The sequence below is a fragment of the Rhineura floridana genome, chromosome 2 (genome assembly GCF_030035675.1).
Source record: "Rhineura floridana isolate rRhiFlo1 chromosome 2, rRhiFlo1.hap2, whole genome shotgun sequence".
NCBI lineage: Eukaryota > Metazoa > Chordata > Lepidosauria > Squamata > Rhineuridae > Rhineura > Rhineura floridana.
Window position 1 is genome coordinate 222,797,530 of NC_084481.1, and position 23,954 is coordinate 222,821,483.

The 23,954-nt window shown below is 43.6% G+C and overlaps 1 protein-coding gene across 3 annotated transcripts in view; it reads right to left on the minus strand.

Moving 5' to 3' along the window:
• The window catches only part of JAG2 (jagged canonical Notch ligand 2), a 114,151-nt gene extending 91,666 nt beyond the window's left edge, over positions 1–22,485 (minus strand). For 2 of the 3 annotated variants that reach the window (XM_061612337.1, XM_061612336.1), the window contains exons 1-2: positions 21,854–22,484; positions 20,667–20,987 (exon numbers count right to left, since the gene is read on the minus strand). In XM_061612337.1, the coding sequence (XP_061468321.1) occupies positions 20,667–20,987; positions 21,854–21,934 (402 nt within the window). In that variant the 5' untranslated portion in view covers positions 21,935–22,484. Of the gene's footprint in view, positions 1–20,666; positions 20,988–21,853 lie in introns of all 3 variants that reach the window. The other variant, XM_061612338.1, reaches the window with a different exon arrangement.
• Positions 22,486–23,954: the final 1,469 nt, after the last annotated feature.

Here is a 23,954-nt window from a genome sequence, read left to right on the forward strand (position 1 = left end):
CTTAATATGCAAAATTCCTAAGCGGCTTACATAAAACACAACTGTGTGTGTATACACACACATTATACAAAGAAATACATCAGTAAAAACAGAATCCATCAATAAAATGTTGTTTACATGTCAATAAGTAATCAAACAGCAATGTGATTGGTCTTCAGGAGGTGTTTAAAACCTGCCTCTAATTCTGATCTAGAGAAGGTGGAAGTAATTTTTTGCCAATTCTTCCTTCCCCCTACAACCCTCACCAAATCTGCTTTAGATGGCTGGGGCCCCTCCAAAACAGCAGGCAAGGTAGCATTTGGGGGGGGCTACAAGAGAAAGGGTGAATTTGCAAGAAAGTAATCCTACTTTCTGTTCACAGATGCCTCTGTACAATTAAATAACCTTCCATGAACAAGGTAGGGGTAGCCTGGGTTTGGTGGACCAACTCCCATCAGCCCCAATCAGCATAGCCAATGGTCAGGGTTAGAGTTTTAGTCCAACACCATGTTGGCTACTTCCCCTACCATAGTGTGTGATGGAAGCTGGAGTTAGACCGGTTTGACCTTTGAAATCCAGCTTATTTATTATTTATTTATTTATTAAATTTATATACCGCCCGACCAGCAATAGCTCTCTGGGCGGTGAACATAAAATAGCATAAAAATACAATGAATAACAAAATAATACTAAAATACAATCAACAATCCAATACAATAAACATTTTTAAAAGTAAATCAGTGTAACTTAAAATGCTTCAGAGAATAGGAAAGTTTTGACCTGGCGCCGGAAGGAGAGCAGAGTCGGCGCCAGGCGTACTTCCTCGGGGAGACTGTTCCATAGTTTGGGGGCCACCACTGAGAAGACCCTAGATCTTGTCATCACCCTCCGGGCCTCCCTGTGAGTTGGAACCCGGAGGAGGGCCTTCGTAGCAGAACGTAGTGCACGGGCCGGTTCATATCGGAAGAGGCGTTCCGCAAGGTATCGTGGTCCCGCACCGTATAAGGCTTTATAGGTTAATACCAACACTTTGAATCTAGCCCGGAAACATATTGGCAACCAGTGCAAGCTGGCCAGAACAGGTGTTATATGCTCGGACCGCTTGGTCCTTGTCAGCAATCTGGCCGCCGCATTTTGCACTAGTTGTAGCTTCCGAACTGTCTTCAAAGGTAGCCCTACGTAAAGCACATTACAGTAATCCAAACGTGAGGTTACCAGAGCATGTACCACTGATGTAAGGTCCTCTTTACTCAAATAGGGACGTAGCTGGGCTACCAACCGAAGTTGGTAAAACGCATTCCTAACCACCGAGGCTACTTGAGCCTCAAGTGAGAGGGAAGAGTCTAAAAAGACTCCCAGACTACGAACCCGGTCCTTTAGGGGGAGTGTAACCCCGTCCAGGACAGGGTATATATCCACCATCCGATCAGAGAACCCGTCCACCAACAGCATCTCAGTCTTGTCTGGATTGAGCTTCAGTTTGTTAACTCTCATCCAGTCCATTGTCGCGGCCAGGCAACGGTTCAGCAAATCGACAGCCTCACCTGAAGAAGATGAAAAGGAGAAGTAGAGCTGCGTGTCATCAGCATACTGATGACAACGCACTCCAAAACTCCTGATGACCTCTCCCAACGGCTTCATGTAGATATTAAAAAGCAGGGGGGACAAAACTGACCCCTGCGGGACCCCATATTGGAGAGCCCGCGGTGTCGAGCAATGTTCCCCAAGCACTACCTTCTGGAGATGACCCGCCAAGTAGGAGCGGAACCACTGCCAAGCAGTACCTCCAACTCCCAACTCCGCGAGCCTCTCCAGAAGGATACCATGGTCGATGGTATCAAAAGCCGCTGAGAGATCAAGGAGAATCAACAAAGTTACACTCCCTCTGTCTCTTTCCCGACATAGGTCATCGTACAGGGCGACCAAGGCTGTCTCGATACCAAAACCGGGCCTAAAACCTGATTGAAATGGATCTAGATAATCAGTTTCATCCAATAGCGCTTATGAAACCCTGTAGATTCAGAACTCAGATTAAAAAATTCCACATTTCCCTGTTAAATATTTAAAAAGCTATTTTGATGTGAACTTGTTAAAAAGTGCATCAAATCGCATTGGTAAGGATAAATACAGCTGGAATTAAAGTAGGGTTCTACAAGGTGCACTGGCAGTCCGAAGTTGAAATCTTTCCTTTGCCATCAATTCAGCCAATGCCCTTTGGCAACTGACCAATACTCTCCTAGGGCATGTACATGCATGTCAAATACGGGGATTAAAACGGGGCCTACCTTACAAAAAGAGATTATTAATTCTCTCTCCTGTTTACCCCTGCCTCTGTTATTTCCCTTGCATCTATTTTTAGATTGAAAACCCCCTTGGGACAGTGCAGTGCCATGAGATGGCACTACATAAATATTATAAAATGCAGAGCAACTTGAACAGTTGCATCAATTTAACAGATTAATATAGTGCTCTTTAGTCTATGTTATCACATACTAGAAACACATACTAGAAGTCACAGTTCAAATGAAACCACACAATGTTCACTTGCAAATATAGTATTTCTGTTCCCACTAAACTTTCAGAAACCCAACATACACCAGATAAAGCAAAAGATGCAAATATATTGAATTCCCAGATACAAAAATGCAGGGAAACAGTAACCTGTAAAAATGTACAGGACTTTGATGTAGTGATAAAAAAAATTGCCACCAGAACTCAACAGGAACCTTGGTATACATATGTATTGCAATACATTCCCATGTTATGTTCTTCAGTTCATGCATACAGGGGCACTGACTTCCTAGTGGATCCTCATTTACAGACAATGGTTACATTTGCATGCAATAAATCAAGAATCTTGGCTTAAACAGCACTACACATAGAGCCCAATTTATCCTCCTTTCATACAACCAGGTAAACAAACCAGGATGGCAATAGTTTAACATTATGCCTGAATCCAGGATTGCAGTTTGTTTCCCTTACAGGCCAGGTTCGCTAGCCAACCCTGAATCAAGTGTTGTTGGTTTACAAATCCTGACATCTTAGGAAGAAGCAATCCACCAACAATCCACGTCAGGTTCGGATGCAAAAATAAACAGTACCTTTCTGGTTTACCTACCTACTCATGTGAGGAGCAATAAAGCTGTGCTTGTGCAGAATATGTTTTTATTGAGGTTCTTGGCTGATTACATGCAAATGATTGTAATGAGATGCTGGGTGATGATCAGGTAGGTCTGCCTGATCAGCCTTCTCTCATCTGTCCCCACTCCACAATTATCTTGATGTTTTAGAGCCCTTCAGACCTGACAAGTACCTTTCAACAAACTGCCCAACTAAGAAACCTTGTTTCCCGTCAATACGTAATTACTTCCAGGTATATATATATGTCTGGGCCTACACACTCACCATTAAGGACACTCAATTCTATGCAGGAGAGGGAGCTTCAGCGAATCCAGATTTATTGAGGATATGCTCAATAAGCAGCCACAGATCTCAACCACAAACTAGAAGCTACAGTTACTCTGTCTGACAAAGATACTCTATACAGATACTTGAACAAATTCCAGGAAGACTTGTGAATACTCTTTGACTTGTCAAGAGCAGCCAATTTTTGCTTACTGATGCTGAGGATCATTACGTGGTTTGAGAAGCCCACTCTTTCTGCAGCCTATGCCCATTTACTCCAATTCTTTTCATACAGTTTGGTATCACAACAGAACAAACATATCCATACTCCACCATGCTTATGTGTACTAATGTCTCAACTGCTCACCCTCCTGAGGGCCCACTGACTCCTACTCCTCCTTTCGGCATTACTAATATCCCTTTCTCTTTAAGTTTGGTATGTTCTGCATATATGTACCATGCCAGTTTCTTCTAGAAGTAGTATTTGGGAGTAAGGGAAGAAGATGGGGCCACATAACTTCTACCAAAGCCAATGGAGGCATTTCAAAGCTTTTCACACACTTTAACTTATTGGTGTGCCACTAATACATCTTAAAAAGTTACTTAGCTTTTTTTTTAAAAAAACAGAGCAGTCCAAGAACAGTGAGGGTTAAGTTCTCCCCCACATAACTTCAGCAAGAACGTTGCAAAAGCATGTAGATTTTAATAGACTACAAATAGAAAGCTTTAGAAAAAGTGAAATCACTTCTGCAATACTGGAACTTCACTATTTAAGTTCTACAAGTGCAAGGAGGACACAAGGATTAAGGTCACATTTTTCCACTTAAGAGGATGCCACCAATCAGCATTTTGAGAATAGCTATTCACTTAAACTTTTACTTTGTAACCCCATCTTTTATTCAATGAAAAGCTGACTTTGCTGCAACAGAAATGAAGACTTTGGAAAAGCTTAGTTATCTCTACTTAGTAGTGAAGGGAGAGAGTGTGCTCATATTTTGAAAATAGGCCATCAAGCTTCTCACGAAATTTAGATGGTTACATGAGCATCCCTCCCCCACTAAATCCTCATCCAGGGAAAGCAGCAACTCTGCCATATTAACCATGAACTTCTTCTGAAAGAGTTCTTTGTTCAAATTAGGGATGGGTGAGAATTCTGCTGAATTCAGATTTAGCACCAGATTTTTCAATGGTCTGCATATTCATAATCTTTGTGGACCAATCCGGTTTGCTCCGAACTTCAGTGGATTCCCCCCCCCAATTGATTTTTTCCTTCTGAACATATCAATTTTACAGACAGGACAGCAGCAGTACAAGTTTGTCTTTCTGTCACCCCCGTCTCCACTTGGATAATCCAACAAGTTCCAAAGCGAGGAAGAAGGAAGAAGCAAGCCAAACCTAACAGAGCCTACAGGGTTTTCAAAATGTGAGTTAGCCTACCTTGGCTTAGCTTCTAATATCTGTAGTGCTTGCAGAGGAGCATCTCCAAGCAGAGAGGAAGAAGGGAGCAAACCAAGACTAATAGAGCCTAGAGAGTCCTTCATGTGGGTGAGACTCTCTAGGCATGGCTTCTAATCTCTGTGCTTTTAATCCAATGATAGCCCTTGGAGAGTGTCTCCCACATTAAAGATGGGGATGCACTAAAAACTGCTTTCTTCCTTTACAGAAAGAAAACAACTGGTCTGACCAGCCTCAATCACAGCAGAGGAGGTGGCAGCAAAGGCAGGGGATGGGGGTGGGAAAGCCACATTCCTTTTCTTTTATCGATATCCTTTATCAAGCTTAATAAATATGGGGGAGAAAAATCAGATGGATAAAAAAGCAGCTAGTGGGCAAAGAGTGAACATGAATCAATACCACTTGTCAGATTGGCAGAATGCTTTTGCAGTGGCATCGGTCAGCGGCTCCCGTCCCTAGTTATATCCACAAAACTCCTGCCATGCTTGAATGGAAAACAACCTATTTGAGAAGTTCAAACCCCCAAAAGCATTATTCCCATACAGAAGCCAAGTTTGTCAAGAATTTTACAATTCCTTTCTGTAGAATTGTGGCAGCAATATTAGTCAATTTGTTTCCTCAAAAATATTCTGGTTACTAGAAGGGTCACACAGAAGTACTAGGTTATGGGCTTCCTTCCAAAAAAGTATACAGCTGCATATCACACTTGTAGCATAACTGCAGAGGACGTTCTGTTATTTAGAGCTATGAAAGAATTATGCTACATGGTTATTACTTAGAAAAGACATAGTTATCAGCAGTGTGTGTCATATTCTTGTATACATGTGGTTCTCTCATTCCAAGCACTACAAAAATGGTATTTTATTAAGTGATCTTGGAAGATTAACCATGAAAGATGTGGCATTCATGCTTTGTCCCTTCATTATAATTCATTATAGTTCACTATACTCTGTTGGTTACAGACATGAGTGATAATGAATATGCAATCACACAACTCAGGTTAAAGCCTCCAAGTATTTTCAATTTCTATGCACAATTTACAATCTAGAAGCAGTGAGAATCCACAAAGACAAAGGTATAGATACATATGTCTTATGATAGACTTAAAAGGGACTCAGTTTCGCTAACATCATCTATTCTCTGCAGTACAAAGAATATCACTGCTTCATCTTCTTACCTAGCTACATTAAAAGCAACTTAATATTAGGCTAAAAAGCTTTCCATCTGTCCCCCACTCCCACCAAACACCCTTTCAAGTGGAATATTCAGTAGGCGCTGAAGTTAAAAAGCCACAGTCAACTTTGATTTAAAGAGAGCTGTTAGGGTACTTAGAAACTTTGCATTTGGTACACATGTAGCCCAAACACATTGGATGAGAATAAGGAGTGGGACATCTAGTACTCAAACAACTCCAAAGTATAAAGTTTCTCACCAAGACTAGCACAAAACCAGCCAAAGCACACCTGGGACAAGAGTACTGCACTGAGGGAATACAGATGTGTCTTCACCTACTTGAATCATTGGGGGGAGGTGTTAAGAGAGTAACACAATGGAGGCATTAAAGTAAGACTTCTTAACCGCCCTTATTGCCATATGGTAGGGAAAGTTATGTGTTCTAACAAGTGCTTGGTCTATGCTACTGGCACTCTAGCTCTTGTCCTGCCTGTAGCTCCCTAGAATACCAGGGAGCATTGCAGGTTCTTCAACACTGGAGAGGTGATCAGGAGCAATCATGTGCACAGCCCTTTGCATCTTGCCATTCCCCAGTGAGACAACAGCCTCAACAAGATCTGGTCTGCCCACTGGAAAATCCCCCAAAGCATTCAGGAATCTATCAGGATCCATACATCACTGGGGCAGACCATCCCAGTTGGTCCCCCCCACAGGGGAATAGCTACTACAAGTCCAAACTTTGCCAGGAAGTGATTTGACTAGGACAACGGAGTCACAGGGACTTCTCATCCCCCAATTTCCAAACCACACCTTTCCCACTTGGAGCAAAGACCATTGAGAGTATAACAGTGTGACGGTATGCGATGGACAAGTGGGAGGCCCTGCCCATTTTATTTATTTATATTCCACCCTTTCTCCTAGTGGGAGCCCAGGGTGGCACACTCATCAAAATGGCCCAAGAGGGGTGGGTGAAAATCAGGCTGCAGTCCTGCTGTTATGGGCAGTCACAGAAAATTATGTTCATTTTTGCTTTCCTAAAATACAACAACATCAGCAACACAAGCGAAGAAGTGTTGCAAGACATTTGTAGGAAAATACCATGTTACTTTCCTAAAATACAACAACATCAGCAACACAAGCGAAGAAGTGTTGCAAGACATTTGTAGGAAAATACCATGTTATGAGATATCTGCAACAGAACTGACAGAATATTTAATATTCTGGGAAAGTCAGAAGGAGACCCTATACTGACAGAGAAAGATGCACCTCTTTCCAAAGTTTAAATAAAATGTCTTGAGAGTAAGTATTTTTTAAGCGAGCAATCTTACTAGGGATAAGATTAATATGCTCTACTGAGCTTTTTAGTAGTGATCTTGTGTACTGCTACAATGAACTTTTTTTACGCAAGCACAGAAAACAAGCTTCATGGTATGAAGTAAGACAGTGTTAGAAAAGACACCCACCCAATTTATACACATCCTAGCAGGTAGGACGGGTGTGCATTTTAGACTATGGTATGTTTACCCAAGTGAAAATTTGCCCATTACCTAAATGACTAAAACCCAGTGCCACTTGGAAAGTCCAGCTGGTCTTACTTGGATTGGCAAGGAGATGGTAGTTAGGACAGTAGACAACATGGTGGGTGGGTGGGTGGGTGGGTGGGTGTCTGTCTGTCTGTCTGTCTGTCTGTCTGTCTGTCTGTCTGTCTGTCTGTCTGTCTGTCTGTCTGTCTGTCTGTCTGTCTGTCTGTCTGTCTGTCTGTCTGTCTGTCTGTCTGTCTGTCTGTCTGTCTGTCTGTCTGTCTGTCTGTCTGTCTGTCTGTCTGTCTGTCTGTCTGTCTGTCTGTCTGTCTGTCTGTCTGTCTGTCTGTCTGTCTGTCTGTCTGTCTGTCTGTCTGTCTGTCTGTCTGTCTGTCTGTCTGTCTGTCTGTCTGTCTGTCTGTCTGTCTGTCTGTCTGTCTGTCTGTCTGTCTGTCTGTCTGTCTGTCTGTCTGTCTGTCTGTCTGTCTGTCTGTCTGTCTGTCTGTCTGTCTGTCTGTCTGTCTGTCTGTCTGTCTGTCTGTCTGTCTGTCTGTCTGTCTGTCTGTCTGTCTGTCTGTCTGTCTGTCTGTCTGTCTGTCTGTCTGTCTGTCTGTCTGTCTGTCTGTCTGTCTGTCTGTCTGTCTGTCTGTCTGTCTGTCTGTCTGTCTGTCTGTCTGTCTGTCTGTCTGTCTGTCTGTCTGTCTGTCTGTCTGTCTGTCTGTCTGTCTGTCTGTCTGTCTGTCTGTCTGTCTGTCTGTCTGTCTGTCTGTCTGTCTGTCTGTCTGTCTGTCTGTCTGTCTGTCTGTCTGTCATTTAGAATTAAAGTTCTAGCTTGAAATCAGCAACCTTAATGCAATTTCAGTGCATTATATTTGACCCAATTTCTATTAACAATAATGTTATGGATACAGAAAGACTTAATAAAAGAGCTCTTTACCATCCTGTTGCTCATCAGGAATGTACAACACAAGAATGAACTGAATGCCAATTGTAGGTTAAGTAAAAGCCATAACGCACAGTAAGTTCAACCTTAAGATTTTATCAGGAAGGCAGTGATAAGTAATATTTCTGTACACAGAACCAGTGAAGCTTTGTTAATAGCTAATTTTGTGTGCTGGAGCAGACTCCCCTTTTCATTTTTTCTCAAGGCAAATTGTTGGACAACTTGTAGACTGCCATTTCCACCTCCCTCTGCTTCGTATGACGCTGCAGGCTTGAGTCATGTGGCTTTGTTAAAACTTATCCCTTGCCCTTTAGGCACCTTTGGCTTTGTGCCCCTTCATCTTTCCTGCACTCTGAGTCACATTAACCTGAGTCAGAGGATGTGTTCTATTATAGGGATGATCTATGAGGAATGTATAGGCTTGAAGAAACCTGTTAAGTTGGACAAGACAACAAGATTGTTTCTGACCCTTAGAGGAGTAAACCTTGAAATATTACAACAGCAAGAGCCAAGAGTTCCAACTTTTTGACACATTCTCTTGGGCGACCCTGTACTTGTCCTTAAAACAATACAAAAGCTGAATGTATCCCTTTGCAACAAGGGTATCCAACGATTAAATGATTCAAATTAGTAACATCTCAGACATCCCAAATTATGAATGCCAACTTAAATACAGGCACTACCAAATCCAGCATGTATTTAAGATGAAGAATTTGCTCTCAATGGGGAAGAAAGTATGTTAAACGCCCAATTACACAAAATACAAGATAAACAACCCTGATTAAGTGTTGATATTAGGCAGCATGTCATTGACTGGTTGCTATAGCAACTTTTATTCTAGTATAATCTGTGAAGATCTTAAGATCCACAAGTGGAATCCAATGTAGCATTAAGGAGGATTTCTGCTTGCACAATGGAATGTTCTCCTCTTCTTCCCCTGCCCAATCTGAAAGCTCCATACCATGAAAGCTCCATATCCAGGAGGCAAAGAGTTAACATAAAAGGAGCTCACATCATTGCCATTCATTAAACTTTCATGCAAACTATGAAATCAGAAGCTATGTAGACAGCTTTCAAACTATAAGCCATTTACAGCACTAACAGACTTCACCTGAAAGTTTATGAAAGCCAATAAACTAGTCAGCTACTAAAGTTTCAATTTTAGATGAAGTAAACTACAGTGTGGTGCTATAAGAGCTGATTTTAGGAATTTGCGTATCTAACAGTTTGTCCATGTATTCATACAATCCCAAATGCGTCAATTAAAAGCCAACGTTTTTCAAGCAAGAGAAGTTTAACAAAGTTTAGAGCAAGGATAGAAGAGCAGTAATGAAATTACAGCTGCATATACAAACCATGCCTGACTCATTCTTCCAGATTTCTGCAAAATATTCCCCAACATAATAATCTTAACTTCTCAGAGACTGAGGTGTTACAGCTAAAGACTTTTAAATTTATTACAGCAGAAAAATAGTAAATTGATAGTGCAACCTTAAGAATGTTTACTTAGAAGTCCCACTGAATTCATGGGTTTTAAGGATTGCAACTCGAGTAATGCAAGAAGTAGAGTCCCAAGGATCAGTATTGGAACATGTGCTTTTTAACTTGCTTGTAAGTTATCTCGAGTTAAAGTTGAGCACTGAGGTAGCCAACTTTGCCAATGGCACCAAGGGGTAAAAAAAAAAGGTTCAGGATAAGAACAAAAATGGATGACTAATCTTGTGTTCCTCCACATGTTGGTGGGCTATGTCTCCCACCATCCCCAATAGCTAAGATGTTGAGAGTAAAAAGTCCAACAACATCTGGAGGGTTCTCGGTTAGCCCTTCCATGTGCATAATTTGGAGCCTGACCATACTGTATTTACCCTGAAATATCAGGTGGAAACTCAAGTAAATTTGCATAGAATGATAGCCCTGACATTACAAAAACTTCTCAATAAGCCTACAAAGTTACTCAGCTACAAACAGATGTGATGATCTCTTGCCTACATGTTGTTGTTGTTATGTGCATTCAAGTCGATTATGACTTAAGGCAACCCTATGAATTAGCGACGTCCAATAGCATCTGTTATAAACCACCCTGTTCAGACCTTGTAAGTTCAGGTCTGTGGCTTCCTTTATGGAATCAATCCATCTCTTGTTTGGCCTTCCTCCTTTTCTACTCCCTTCTATTTTTCCCAGCATTATTCTCTTTTCTAGTGAATCGTGTCTAATGATGTGTCCAAAGTATAACCTCAGTTTCATCATTTTAGCTTCTAGTGAAAGTTCTCCTTTAATTTGTTCTAACACCCAAATATTTGTCTTTTTCGCAGTCCATGGAGAGCTTTGCACATACCAACACTTTTTCACTGTCCAACTTTCACATCCATACATAAAGATTGAGAATACCATGGTCTGAAAGATCCTGATCAGTGATACATCTTTGCATTTGAGGACCTTTTCTAGTTCTCTCATAGCTGCCCTCCCCAGTACTAAACTGATCTGGCCACGGTGACACATGCCTTAGTTACATCCCGTTTAGATTACTGTAACGCGCTCTACGTGGGACTGCCTCTGAAGGCTGTTCGGAAACTTCAGTTGGTACAACGTGCTGCAGCCAGAATGTTAACTGGGGCTGGTTACAGGGACCATACGACTCCCCTGTTAAAAAAGCTCCACTGGTTGCCACTCTGTTTCCGGACACAATTCAAAGTGCTGGTGATGACCTATAAAGCCCTATATGGCTTAGGTCCAGGCTATCTGTCAGACTGTATCTCCCTATATGAGCCTGCCCGGGCCCTGAGATTCTCAGGAGAGGCCCTTCTCTCAATACCTACGTCCTCACAAGTATGACTAGTGGGGACGCGAGATAGGGCCTTTTCGGTGGCTGCCCCGAGGCTTTGGAACTCCCTTTCTAGGGAAGCAAGAATGGCCCCCTCCTTGCAGTCCTTCCGTCGGCAAGCAAAGACTCTTTTATTTCAACAAGCCTTTGGAACTGAAAGCTGTTAAGGACAGGTCTTGAAGGGTGCTGCACTGCTGTTGCCTAATTGTATTATTTTAAACTGAGTTTGCATTATTTTAACTGTATGTATGAATGGTTTTAATACTGTAAATTGTTTAATTTGATTCTAATCTAGACTTTTGTATGTTTTTAATTATATGTGTGCTTTTATCTGGAAGCCGCCGTGAGTTCCAGTTTTGGAAAAAGGGCGGGGTAAAAATAATGATAATAAATAAACTACTTCTAATTCCTTCACTACTGTCTCCATTTGGGTTCATGACTGTGCCAAGGTATTAATCCTTGACACGTTCAATGTCCTCATTGTCAACTGTAAAGTTACATAAATCTTCTGTTGTCATTATTTTAGTCTTCTTGATGTTCAGCTGTAGTCCTGCTTTTGTGCGTTCCTCTAACTTTCATCAGCATTCGTTTCAAATCATTACTGGTTTCTGCTAGTAGTATGGTATCTGCGTATCTTATATTATGGATATTTCTCCCTCCAATTTTCACACCTGTACCTATCATATACCTATGTTATTTGTGGAACACCAACAACCTGGAGAACAAGGGGAAGAACGAGTCAATTGGCAAGAGACTTCCCTAGTTAGATGCATTGCATTTTCTACAGATGACAAGCCAGAATTAGGATAAAAGCACATGCATGCTGTAGATTAACTGGGATAGTTTTACCTTCAGAAGAAAGGATAGATTCCATCCAGGCTGATGGGATGGCTTTTGTAACTGGCTTACCATGGAAGAACTAGAGGGCATTCTGCACCAAACGAGTGTGTGAATAGGACTATAGCTTTAAGTCTCCTTGAAATCAAATAGGTGTAAAATCAAGGTGCAGAAGCTATGTATCAAAGATTTAGGAACAAGCTTTAGTTCTCAGGTTATACATTATACGCAAGGATACAGGTGAACCAAAGACATATTCAGCATTTCATATTGGATTACAAAGGGGGCGGAGAGAAAAAACTCAGAAATCATACAAGAAATACAACAGCTGAGAGAATGGAATATACTTATTCTTTTGACAAACTAGACCAAGGGGAGCAGAGCACCGATACCTATGCGGCTATCTGTTCTGTACTCATTTATCTGCAACAGCTATTCCCTAGATCAGTTGGTCATGGAACCGACCAGAGGGACGGCAACCCTGGACTTAATCCTCAGTGGGGACCGGGACCTGGTGCGAGATGTAAGTGTTGTTGAACCGATTGGGAGCAGTGACCACAGTGCTATTAAATTAAACATACATGTAACTGGCCAATTGCCAAGAAACTCCAACACGGTCACATTTGACTTCAAAAGAGGAAACTTCACAAAAATGAGGGGATTGGTAAAAAGAAAGCTGAAAAACAAAGTCCAGAGGGTCACATCACTCGAAAATGCTTGGAAGTTGTTTAAAAACACTCTATTAGAAGCTCAACTGGAGTGCATACCGCAGATCAGATAAGGTACCGCCAGGGCCAAGAAGATGCCAGCATGGTTAACGAGCAAAGTCAAGGAAGCTCTTAGAGGCAAAAAGTCTTCCTTCAGAAAATGGAAGTCTTGTCCGAATGAAGAAAATAAAAAAGAACACAAACTCTGGCAAAAGAAATGCAAGAAGACAATAAGGGATGCTAAAAAAGAATTTGAGGAGCACATTGCTAAGAACATAAAAACCAACAACAAAAAATTCTATAAATACATTCAAAGCAGGAGACCATCTAGGGAGACAATTGGACCCTTGGATGATAAGGGAGTCAAAGGTGTACTAAAGAACGATAAGGAGATTGCAGAGAAGCTAAATGAATTCTTTGCATCTGTCTTCACAGTGGAAGATATAGGGCAGATCCCTGAACCTGAACTAACATTTGCAGGAAGGGATTCTGAGGAACTAAGACAAATAGTGGTAACGAGAGAGGAAGTTCTAAGCTTAATGGACAATATAAAAACTGACAAATCACCGGGCCCGGATGGCATCCACCCGAGAGTTCTCAAAGAACTCAAAGGTGAAATTGCTGATCTGCTAACTAAAATATGTAACTTGTCCCTCGGGTCCTCCTCCGTGCCTGAGGACTGGAAAGTGGCAAATGTAACGCCAATCTTCAAAAAGGGATCCAGAGGGGATCCCGGAAATTACAGGCCAGTTAGCTTAACTTCTGTCCCTGGAAAACTGGTAGAAAGTATTATTAAAGCTAGATTAACTAAGCACATAGAAGAACAAGTCTTGCTGAAGCAGAGCCAGCATGGCTTCTGCAAGGGAAAGTCCTGTCTCAGTAACCTATTAGAATTCTTTGAGAGTGTCAACAAGCATATAGATAGAGGTGATCCAGTGGACATAGTGTACTTAGACTTTCAAAAAGCGTTTGACAAGGTACCTCACCAAAGGCTTCTGAGGACGCTTAGCAGTCATGGAATAAGAGGAGAGGTCCTCTTGTGGATAAGGAATTGGTTAAGAAGCAGAAAGCAGAGAGTAGGAATAAACGGACAGTTCTCCCAATGGAGGGCTGTAGAAAGTGGAGTCCCTCAAGGATCGGTATTGGGACCTGTACTTTTCAACTTGTTCATTAATGACCTAGAATTAGGAGTGAGGAGTGAGGTGGCCAAGTTTGCTGATGACACTAAATTGTTCAGGGTTGTTAAAACAAAAAGGGATTGCGAAGAGCTCCAAAAAGACCTCTCCAAACTGAGTGAATGGGCGGAAAAATGGCAAATGCAATTCAATATAAACAAGTGTAAAATTATGCATATTGGAGCAAAAAATCTGAATTTCACATATACGCTCATGGGGTCTGAACTGGCGGTGACCGACCAGGAGAGAGACCTCGGGGTTGTAGTGGACAGCACGATGAAAATGTCGACCCAGTGTGCGGCAGCTGTGAAAAAGGCAAATTCCATGCTAGCGATAATTAGGAAAGGTATTGAAAATAAAACAGCCGATATCATAATGCCGTTGTATAAATCTATGGTGCGGCCGCATTTGGAATACTGTGTACAGTTCTGGTCGCCTCATCTCAAAAAGGATATTATAGAGTTAGAAAAGGTTCAGAAGAGGGCAACCAGAATGATCAAGGGGATGGAGCGACTCCCTTACGAGGAAAGGTTGCAGCATTTGGGGCTTTTTAGTTTAGAGAAAAGGCGGGTCAGAGGAGACATGATAGAAGTGTATAAAATTATGCATGGCATTGAGAAAGTGGATAGAGAAAAGTTCTTCTCCCTCTCTCATAATACTAGAACTTGTGGACATTCAAAGAAGCTGAATGTTGGAAGATTCAAGACAGACAAAAGGAAGTACTTCTTTACTCAGCGCATAGTTAAACTATGGAATTTGCTCCCACAAGATGCAGTAATGGCCACCAGCTTGGATGGCTTTCAAAGAAGATTAGACAAATTCATGGAGGACAGGGCTATCAATGGCTACTAGCCATGATGGCTGTGCTCTGCCACCCTAGTCAGAGGCAGCATGCTTCTGAAAACCAGTTGCCGGAAGCCTCAGGAGGGGAGAGTGTTCTTGCACTCGGGTCCTGCTTGCGGGCTTCCCCCAGGCACCTGGTTGGCCACTGTGAGAACAGGATGCTGGACTAGATGTGCCACTGGCCTGATCCAGCAGGCTCTTCTTATGTTCTAACAGCTGTAGTTGTAGCCAACACAGATCAAGGGAGGTACATGACCTTAACTGCTAAAATGCATTTAAAGGCGAGGCACAAATATAAAAATAAAACAGCCAGTTGCATTTCATGAACCCCTGAACAGCTTGCCAATGGTGAACTTCTCCCTCAATTCTCCATGAATTCACAAACACCAGGGAAGAAAAATCCATGCCACTTTGCACCTACTGCAGGTGAATGCAGTCCCTACCCCTAGCCCTCTGTGCATAGCAGAGAACTGCTGAAGGACAGTAATTGGGCTTATTTCATTTTCAATGGGGCTGTTACAGAAGCAACATGAGCCAGCACCTCCCCTCACCTGAATCCTCTGGCAAAAACAGAGAACCCAGGGTGGAACTGTTTGAGATCATGCATTAGGGCTAGTAGTAAGCCAAGACAAACACTTGTGGAACCTAGTCAAATTCGTTACTACAACTTACCAAAGTTTCACAATGCCCCGAGAACAAGATATTAATCCTAAAGATGTAAAATTGTGCTTTTTATGATAAACATAGTAGGTAAGAAAGTCTGGCCAAACATTTGGATTAGCAATTTAAGAGGTTTATCCTCTTAAAATATAAGGCATTTCATGATTAAACCATGCATATTCAGTATACTCATACTGAAGAACCACCTTAATCCTCCAACTGATCAAATAAAGCAAATATTCTGTCTCCGAGATTTGCAGACATCAGCTTACAGGTATGCAGTTCTTCAGAAAGTGTGGAAACACCTGACAATACACAGCAATGCCACTTAGCGACTTATCTAAATAAAGGCAACAGAATATAACCAGGTTGATATGAATTAAAGTCATAGCCAAGTATTTTTTTGTAACGTATGACACAATTCTCCCGGTTAAAGTTGTAGATCTGAAACTCCTCAATAATACAGAAGAGAAGTGAACGTTAAACTAGAGCAAGGAGACTTATCTTACACCAATTTCAAATATACTGGCATTTACATCTAGCGAAACACAGGAAAGCATTTCTAGATAATGTACTTCTCTCAATGCTATACTAACCCTAGAACCAATGAGCATGACACCCTGTGGTACCCACATAATGGAATGCAGTTGTACGTTTTTAGGTGCTGGGGAAGCATGTGCAAAGCAATGCTCTACAGCAAGGCTATTCCAGCTATGGTCCAGGGAGCCCTGGGGTTCCCCAGAAGCTACTCAGGGGCTGCTCAGTTAGATCATGTGTTGCCCACTGCTGAACTTAATGTGCAATTGCAGGGAAGTGGTGCCATATTCTAGGGGACAATCACAGTTAACGTAGGATGTCAGCGAGGAAACAGGTTTGCCTAGTTAGTGCCTCATGTATACAGAATGCACATTCTAAAAAATATCCCAGAACCTCCCACAACACAGAGGTACTGTATTCCATAGCAGTCCAGGAAGAGCTGCAGAGGTATAGCTATCCTCCAGTTTACTACTGCTAAACAAAGTGAATATATGGAGCTGAAAGACTAGAAAAGGAGAGCTCAGAAATTCTTAAACAACACAGTCTTACAACAGGGTGGGACTCTGCTGAATGGGGAATCAGGAGCACCCTTGTTGGCAGTTATTGCTTTCTATTGTCAGGCTACACAACTCTCCTATATTTGGGCAGATTAAAGTACAACTTTTTAAAATTCACAAGGACCTGTACAAGTATGTGGTGAGAACTGTGTTACTTCCACTGATGTAGCAGGCAACCCAAAAAGTTTTCACCATATTCCCACAGCTGCATTCCACACAGAATTGCTTTGAATACCTAATCTTACTATTTTGGTTAATAAGAAATTCCTCTGCAACGTAAGTGATACCCAAGGAAAAGACTTCTGGATCTCCCACCAAGTTGGCAACTGTACCTTTCTTTTTTTGTGCCCAAATGCAAAGATTCTAAATGGCTTCCCAATATAATTAAGTACCCCCTGTTGCAAGTATGAAGCCAGCCACAAACTGGATTCAGCCACGGACTCTTAAAGACATTGACTATGGCAACCACGACTATTAACCCATAAACTGAACTTGGGCAAGAAATGGGTAGCAGGCAGATAGTATATTAAATGCACTACTTTCAACCAACTCCACTGGATGTTTGTCAAGAGGATTGTTACAAAGCTATATACCTTCCATTTAACAAAAAAAGGTGACATGGTTTGTACTTGTTGTTGCCCCAACTATTCAATACAGAATATTTTCTTCAGATTTTTAAACTCAGCACCTGGCACACAGTCTGCCATCATGTTTCCTCTGCCATGCACACAGTCTGCCATCATGTTTCCTCTGCCACGCTTAGGCAACTAACTCCTACTCCACAGTTCCCAGATAAAGCCAAAGCTTTCAATTACATATTTAAAAAACCACCTGCTTCTATAAAGTATGGAAAACAGATGCTCCAAAATACACAAACATGCATTATTGGTTTGGCTTCAGCAGTTGAACTTCCTAGTACTTGTGTACTCTTCCCTACTACCACAAAGAGCCCAGGGGAATCCATTCTACAGCTCCCCTTCTTTAAATCAACTAATTGTTGTGGTCAACTCCTTTTCATGACTTGCAGGCACTTTGCCACAGCACACCTTACCTCATTCCACTCATGCGTTGCAATGCACATAACACCACATAAGAAGCCCATTCAGTCAGTCCAGCATCCTGGTCTCTCGGTGGCCAACCAGATGCCTATGGGAAGCTCACAAAACAGGACCCTACTGCAACAGCACTCTCCCCTCCTATTCTATTACCTGGACAAAACTACTGTGGAGTTGAGACATTATCCTGCGCCACAGCAGGCAAAGACTGAACTACACAACTACTCATAGTTCCACAGCTGTTTGACTGGCACGTGTGCACCAGCTGATTACAAGAGACCAACACACAGCTGTCAATAGGATGAAATAATAAAAAGGTTGTACAGTTGCTGTGCACTTGATCTGTGTGCTTTGGGAAGGGGCATAGTAGAACACCAGGCGGCACATGGACGACAACATGTACTTATGTTTAATCCTGCCTTTCTTCTATCATGGAATCCAATATGGCTACATGTGGCATAGACCAAACTTGTTTAACGTTACCAGCCTGGTGGCCTCATGAGCCTTCAGATCATACCCTAAACTACTACATGGCTTGTGACATCTTATAGACTGTCCATTTAGGCCAAGCCAAGATTAAAAGAGAGACATGTTTTTACAAGGTAAGGCAAGTCTAACTCATGTCTCACCAAGCCTTCCAGAAAAGACTGGTAGTTTAATAGTCAAGCAGAAAAAAGTCAAGGTTTATTGGATCAAAATAGCCTCTTAGCCACAGATCTTGGCTGTTATGGCAGCTCCTGAACTCAAGGATGTTTTCTGTCAGTGACAAACCTTTGCCAAGAGGAAAGGAGAAACAGTTTTCCTCCCACCCCATGTATGTGTATATGGATAACATGAGAAGCAGACTCAGCCAGTGTTTAGATTTGTAAAACGAGGCATGGGGACTGTGGCTGCAAACAAGCCATTTAAAGCACATTCCTCCCCCCTGCAAGAATCCTGAGAACTGTAATTTACCCTGCAGAGAGCTATAATTCCCAGCACCTTTAACAAAAAATTTCCCCGGATTCTTGGGAGGGAGATGCTTTAAACGTATCCAAAGCCTCTCTTTAGGCAAGTGGCCTCCTTGCCATCATGTGCAATTCACTCTGCACTTACTCAGAGACACTATTACTGCCTGGCCATATCTGCGGGACTAAATCCTGGTATGAAACTAGAAGGCAGGGTGAAGTGGTATTATATTACGGCCAAACAGACATAAAGTTTAAGCTTCCGACAGCGAGTAATATACCTTAAGTGGCGGCTCCCAAACTCCCCCCCAGCCTGCTTAAAAGTTCCCAACGGTTTAGGCAGACCATTTAATGCTTCCTCCTCACCTGCTGTAGCAACTGTAACATGCTATGCCAGGCGCTGTATGACTTCTAACTATTTTTGTCGCTTGTTTCATTTCTTAAGAGACTGTATTTTCTTGCATTAAATTAAAAATCAGGACGTGGCTATTTAATGCTGCGGGGCACCTGAATGAAGCTTGCGGACCAGTTTGGGAACCCCCAATCTAAACAGAAAGGCAATTAAGGGGTCATGCGCATTCCCACCCACCCCCTCAGAGAATTGTGTCCTACTGAAATCCACTACTTGCCCTTCCAAATCTAGAATGGCCACATGTTTTTGGTTGGGGGCGTGGGGAGGACGGAGGGACAGAAAAGGAAGAATGCTTCTGGCTCCTCAGACACACTCCTATTTCCAACGGTCGCTGCCCAGGCGCGCGCCAGGCGGGTGAGCCATTCCCGCCACGCCTCTGCCCTCCCCGCCAGGTCTAGTCCCAGGAGCCAAGCCGCTCGCGCCCTTCGCGAGCAGCAGCACGCGCCCCGCGCTTCCCTGTAGCTCGGGGCTAAGAGCAGCTGGTCGCGCTGCAAAACGGCGCCGCCTCTTTCCACGCCCCGCCGGCACACTTCTCTCCGGGCTCTCCACACACGCCCTGTTCTACACGTTACCTCGGGTTAGGGCGGGGGTTTTTTGTTTTGTTTGTTTTTTTAAAATTAATAAATTCAACGGTGCAAGCGCAAAACTAGCCGCACGCGCCCCCTGCTGGAGAAGACCTTTCTTTTTCCAAATTCACGCCCCACTGGGAAAACAGAGGGGAGGGAAGTTGGGAACAATTTAGAAATAAATAAATAAGAGTTAACAGCAGCACCTTTCGACACACGCACATAAGAGGAAGCTTGGATCCAAGCCCGTGCAAGCCAGCACTACCTTTTCATCTACACCCCCGTGCGGAAACGAACAGGCTTTGCACAAACTCGGCCGCTCACACCTGGATTTTTTGCAAAAAAAGAGCGGTGGGGGCTGTCACGCAACACGCTTCCTCCTCTCACATCTTCTCCCCCCCCCCGGCTCGCAGTTAGTCCTATGAAGAGCAGACACGCCCCTATGAGGAGATACCCCTGGGTGGGCCCTGTAGAATCACACACCCCCATTGCAACACGCTCTCAAGAGTTTATTAGCCCTATTAACTGGTGCTCCATGGAAAAAATCTTCAATATCCGATCTCCCTCCACCCCTTATAAATAATCGACCACTTGCACCACCAGGTGCCATATGCCTGCCGATCCCCCAACAATACAAAGCACTTGACTGTTGATATCGTTGCTACGAGGAAGCCTCCTGCAAATCCATCATGAAAGCCAAGGGATTCCAAGATTCCTCGCGCGCCCCCTTTCCGGGGGAGGGGGAGACAGTCAGACAGAGAGATGCACGCTCATTTTCTATCACTTATAACGAAACGCCTCAGATTTTCTAGCAATTCAACTTCAGCCACTCTCTGCCTGCACTGAGCCACTAAACCGCAGAGGGCGGAAGAAAAAAACCACCTCAAGTTACAGATCCGCAGCTTGCTACAAAGGGAAGGTCATCGCCGCTCAGAGTATTATCTCTCCCTCCCCCCACCTACCACCCCAAGACCGTTCAATGCATAAGCAATATACGCCAAACCACTGTGGCTCATTCGTAAGCAATACAGATATGCATACGCACATTAAAAAAAAAAGGAAAAGTTGACCTACCGGCCACGCAAACTGAAAAGGGATAACAATCCTGCCCATGTCCTGATTTTTCCCCTGATGAAAATTGCGGTTGTTGAAATAAAAAGTATTTCCACCAAGAACGGGAGTAGATCCGGAACCGTAGCTGCATGCTCCAGTGGGCGTGATTTTGGCCTGATATTCCTTTAAGCAGACTTTCACGTAAGTATCGCACTCGTCCCGTGTACAGTCCAGGTTCTGGGGTTTTTTCATGCCATCACAACATTCCCCATTCAACAATTCGCCGTTTACATTCTTCACCGAGTTAATCTGCAGCTCGAAATAGCCCGTGGACTGGGACACCTAAAAATAATTTAAAATAAAAAGGCAAAAGGGAGGAAGAGAGAGAACCTCATTACTACGGTGCCTTGGGAAGCAAGTGCGCGCAGAAGGAACCAGCCACCCTAGAATTTCCTACAGCAAAGCAAGCCTTACCGAAAAAAACTATTAAAACTGTAAGTGCTATTAAAAGATGCCCGAAGCGTACGAGAAGGAGGGGGGTGACGGTGCGGCAACTCCCGCTAGTCGGGGCAATAGAAAAAGCTACTGAAGCCGTGCAAGAAAACTGCAACTACATTTGCAACTGACGGGAGCCCTTGCAAAATAAAAAAGAAGCACCGAGAACTAGATCAGTAGCCCTAGTCGAAAAAGCGATCCGCGGAGCGATGTAAACCGCTTGCTTTCTTGTAAAACGAAAGCGTTCCAAGACGGGGGGGGGGAGATAAATGATAATACTGGGTGGGGGGGAGAAAGGAGAAGGACGAGAAATTCCCCCTGCATGCAAGACAAGTTCGCCCGCGTTCTTCCAAAGCAAACACACCGATTGGAAGCAATGCGTTTGGAAAGGGCGGCTGTTCAGAGAGAAGCATCCGAGGAGCCGCAACAATCTCTCCTCTTCCCCAAAGCGAGATCGGGTTTTTATTTTTTTAAGTTTCACAAAAGGAAGCACTCGACTACCACCCTCTAAAAAAAAACAAAATAGACCCAAAAGGTATCCCCTCTACTACACCATAGCCGGCTTAAGCGGAAAGGTAAGGCGGGCATTGCAAAAACTCCTCCAAGCTCACCACCACCGGGACCCCTTCCTCGGTCCTCCTTCTTGCAAAATAACAAAAACGCTATTGCAGGGGAAAAAAACCCACAAAAAATCCCGTCGCTTTTTTTTTTACCTGCACCCCTAAAGTTAGGAGCAGCCACAGCCGAAGCGCCGCAGCGAGAAGAACCCAGTCCCGCCTGCCAGAATCCAGCATGCCTGCTGCTCCGAGCTGAACACCGTTGATCAGGGAAGACAAGCCATTGACTGGCCGCTGCTCGGAGCATCGGCGGCGGGAAGGGCAGGAGGGCTTGCGCCGCGCACAAGGTAGAAAGCTCTCGCCGGAGCCTGGAATCGCCGACGCTTCCTTATCCCAGAAGCCCCGGGCTGGTGGAGGCAGAGCAGATCCGCCCGTACTGGAGCACTCTCCCGACGGCAGCACCGGCAAGAGGAACGAACCGGTCCGCGAGCAGCTCCGCCTTGGAACTCCGCTCGCTCCTCTGTGCGCCTCTGCCGCGCGAACACCCAACAAGTAGGTGCCGGAGTGACAGCTTCATTGCCCATTAGTCAGCAGCGCCTCTGCCTTCATATTAATGAGGGGGAAGGGCCCAGAGCAGCGACAGCGGGCAGGCGGGCGGGTGTGGCCACGCGGCTCCTTAAAGGGCTGGTGCCGTCGGCAAGGCAGGGCGAATGCAAAGAGAGAGGAAAAACGCCGAAGCGTGCGCGGTTTTGAATTAGCCGTCGGAGGCTCTTCTAACCTGCCATTCATCTCCCGCCCGGGAAGGGCCCTGCGGCGGGCTGTTGCGCAATCGGGCTTATTGCGCGTGGGCTGGGCCCTTCCCAGCACGTGCGTGACCGTACGGGGGTGGGGGGCGGAGATGAGACGTGTGCCTTCTTGCACCTATAGCGTGTGCTCCACTGCCCCTAAAAGAGGAGGGGAAAGAGGAAGAAGAAGAAATAATAGTACCCCGCCTATTTCGCGCGTGCCTCTGGAGTTGCACGCTTTTGGATGCTTCTTTCCAATTGTGCATGCTCAAGCTGTATGTTTTTAGTGATTTTACCTGATTTTTATTTTACTGTATTGTATTTTATTCCTTGCTGTAAACCGCCCAGAGAGCCATAGGCTAAGGGCGGTATAGAAATGGAATGAAATAAATAAAATAAATAAATAAATAAAAATCTTAAATGTGTTTGCTAAACTATCTTAAGGTATATTTATTATGTATTTATTTATTATTTGATTTATATCCCGCCCTTCCTCCCAGCAGGAGCCCAGTTATATTCCTATCTCGTAAGTGTGGCAAGGCTTGGCTCCTGAGCCAATCGCTGGCCCTTCTGTTTGACCTTGGAGCCCGCCGCTCCCCCCCCCCCCCCGGAAAAATCCAGGTTTGCTCAATTTCACTGTTAGTACTTAGAAGTTAAGGGGCTTCCCCTGTGAGAGTGTTCACACACAGCTGAAAAGTAGGACTCGGAAGGACGGCTCATTTTGTGGGCAATAATTAGGGTTTTTCCCAAGTGTGCATCTGATCATGACCTTGTTTTTATTTTATTTTGGTGGAGGAGGAGGCGAGAGCTCTGGGAATATTGCTGCTCTGGGTCCTGCTGGGAGAAAGAGCGGGATATAAATCAGATATTAAATAAATAAATAAATAAACAAACTGCCAAATGGGAGACTGCAAAAGATCTTGTTATGTCTTCAAGTCGATTTTGACTTATGGCAACCCAATGAATTGGTGCCCTCCAAGAGCATTTGTCATGAACCACTCTGTTCAGATCTTGTAAGTTCAGGTCTGTGGCTTCCTTTATGGAATCAATCCATCTCTTGTTTGGCCTTCCTCTTTTTCTACTCCCTTCTATTTTCCCCAGCATCATTCTCTTTTCTAGTGAAGACGACTGCACACGTGGACATCACCAAATGGTCTTCAATATAGGAATCAAATTGATTATATAATTGGTAGCAGAAGATGGAGAAGTTCCATACTTTCTGTGAAAACAAGACCAGGAGCAGACTACGGTACAGATCATGAACTGGTCATATTGAAAATCAGAGTAAAGCTAAAGAAGAACAATGAAGCAATCATAATTTCAAAATACAATTTAAATAACATCCCAGAAGCATATAAAGATCAAATAAGGAACAGGTTCGAGGCTTTAAACTTAGCTGACAGAGAACCAGAAGAACTATGGAAAGAAGTCAGAGACGTTATCAGGAAAGAATGCAAAAAGACAATACCTCT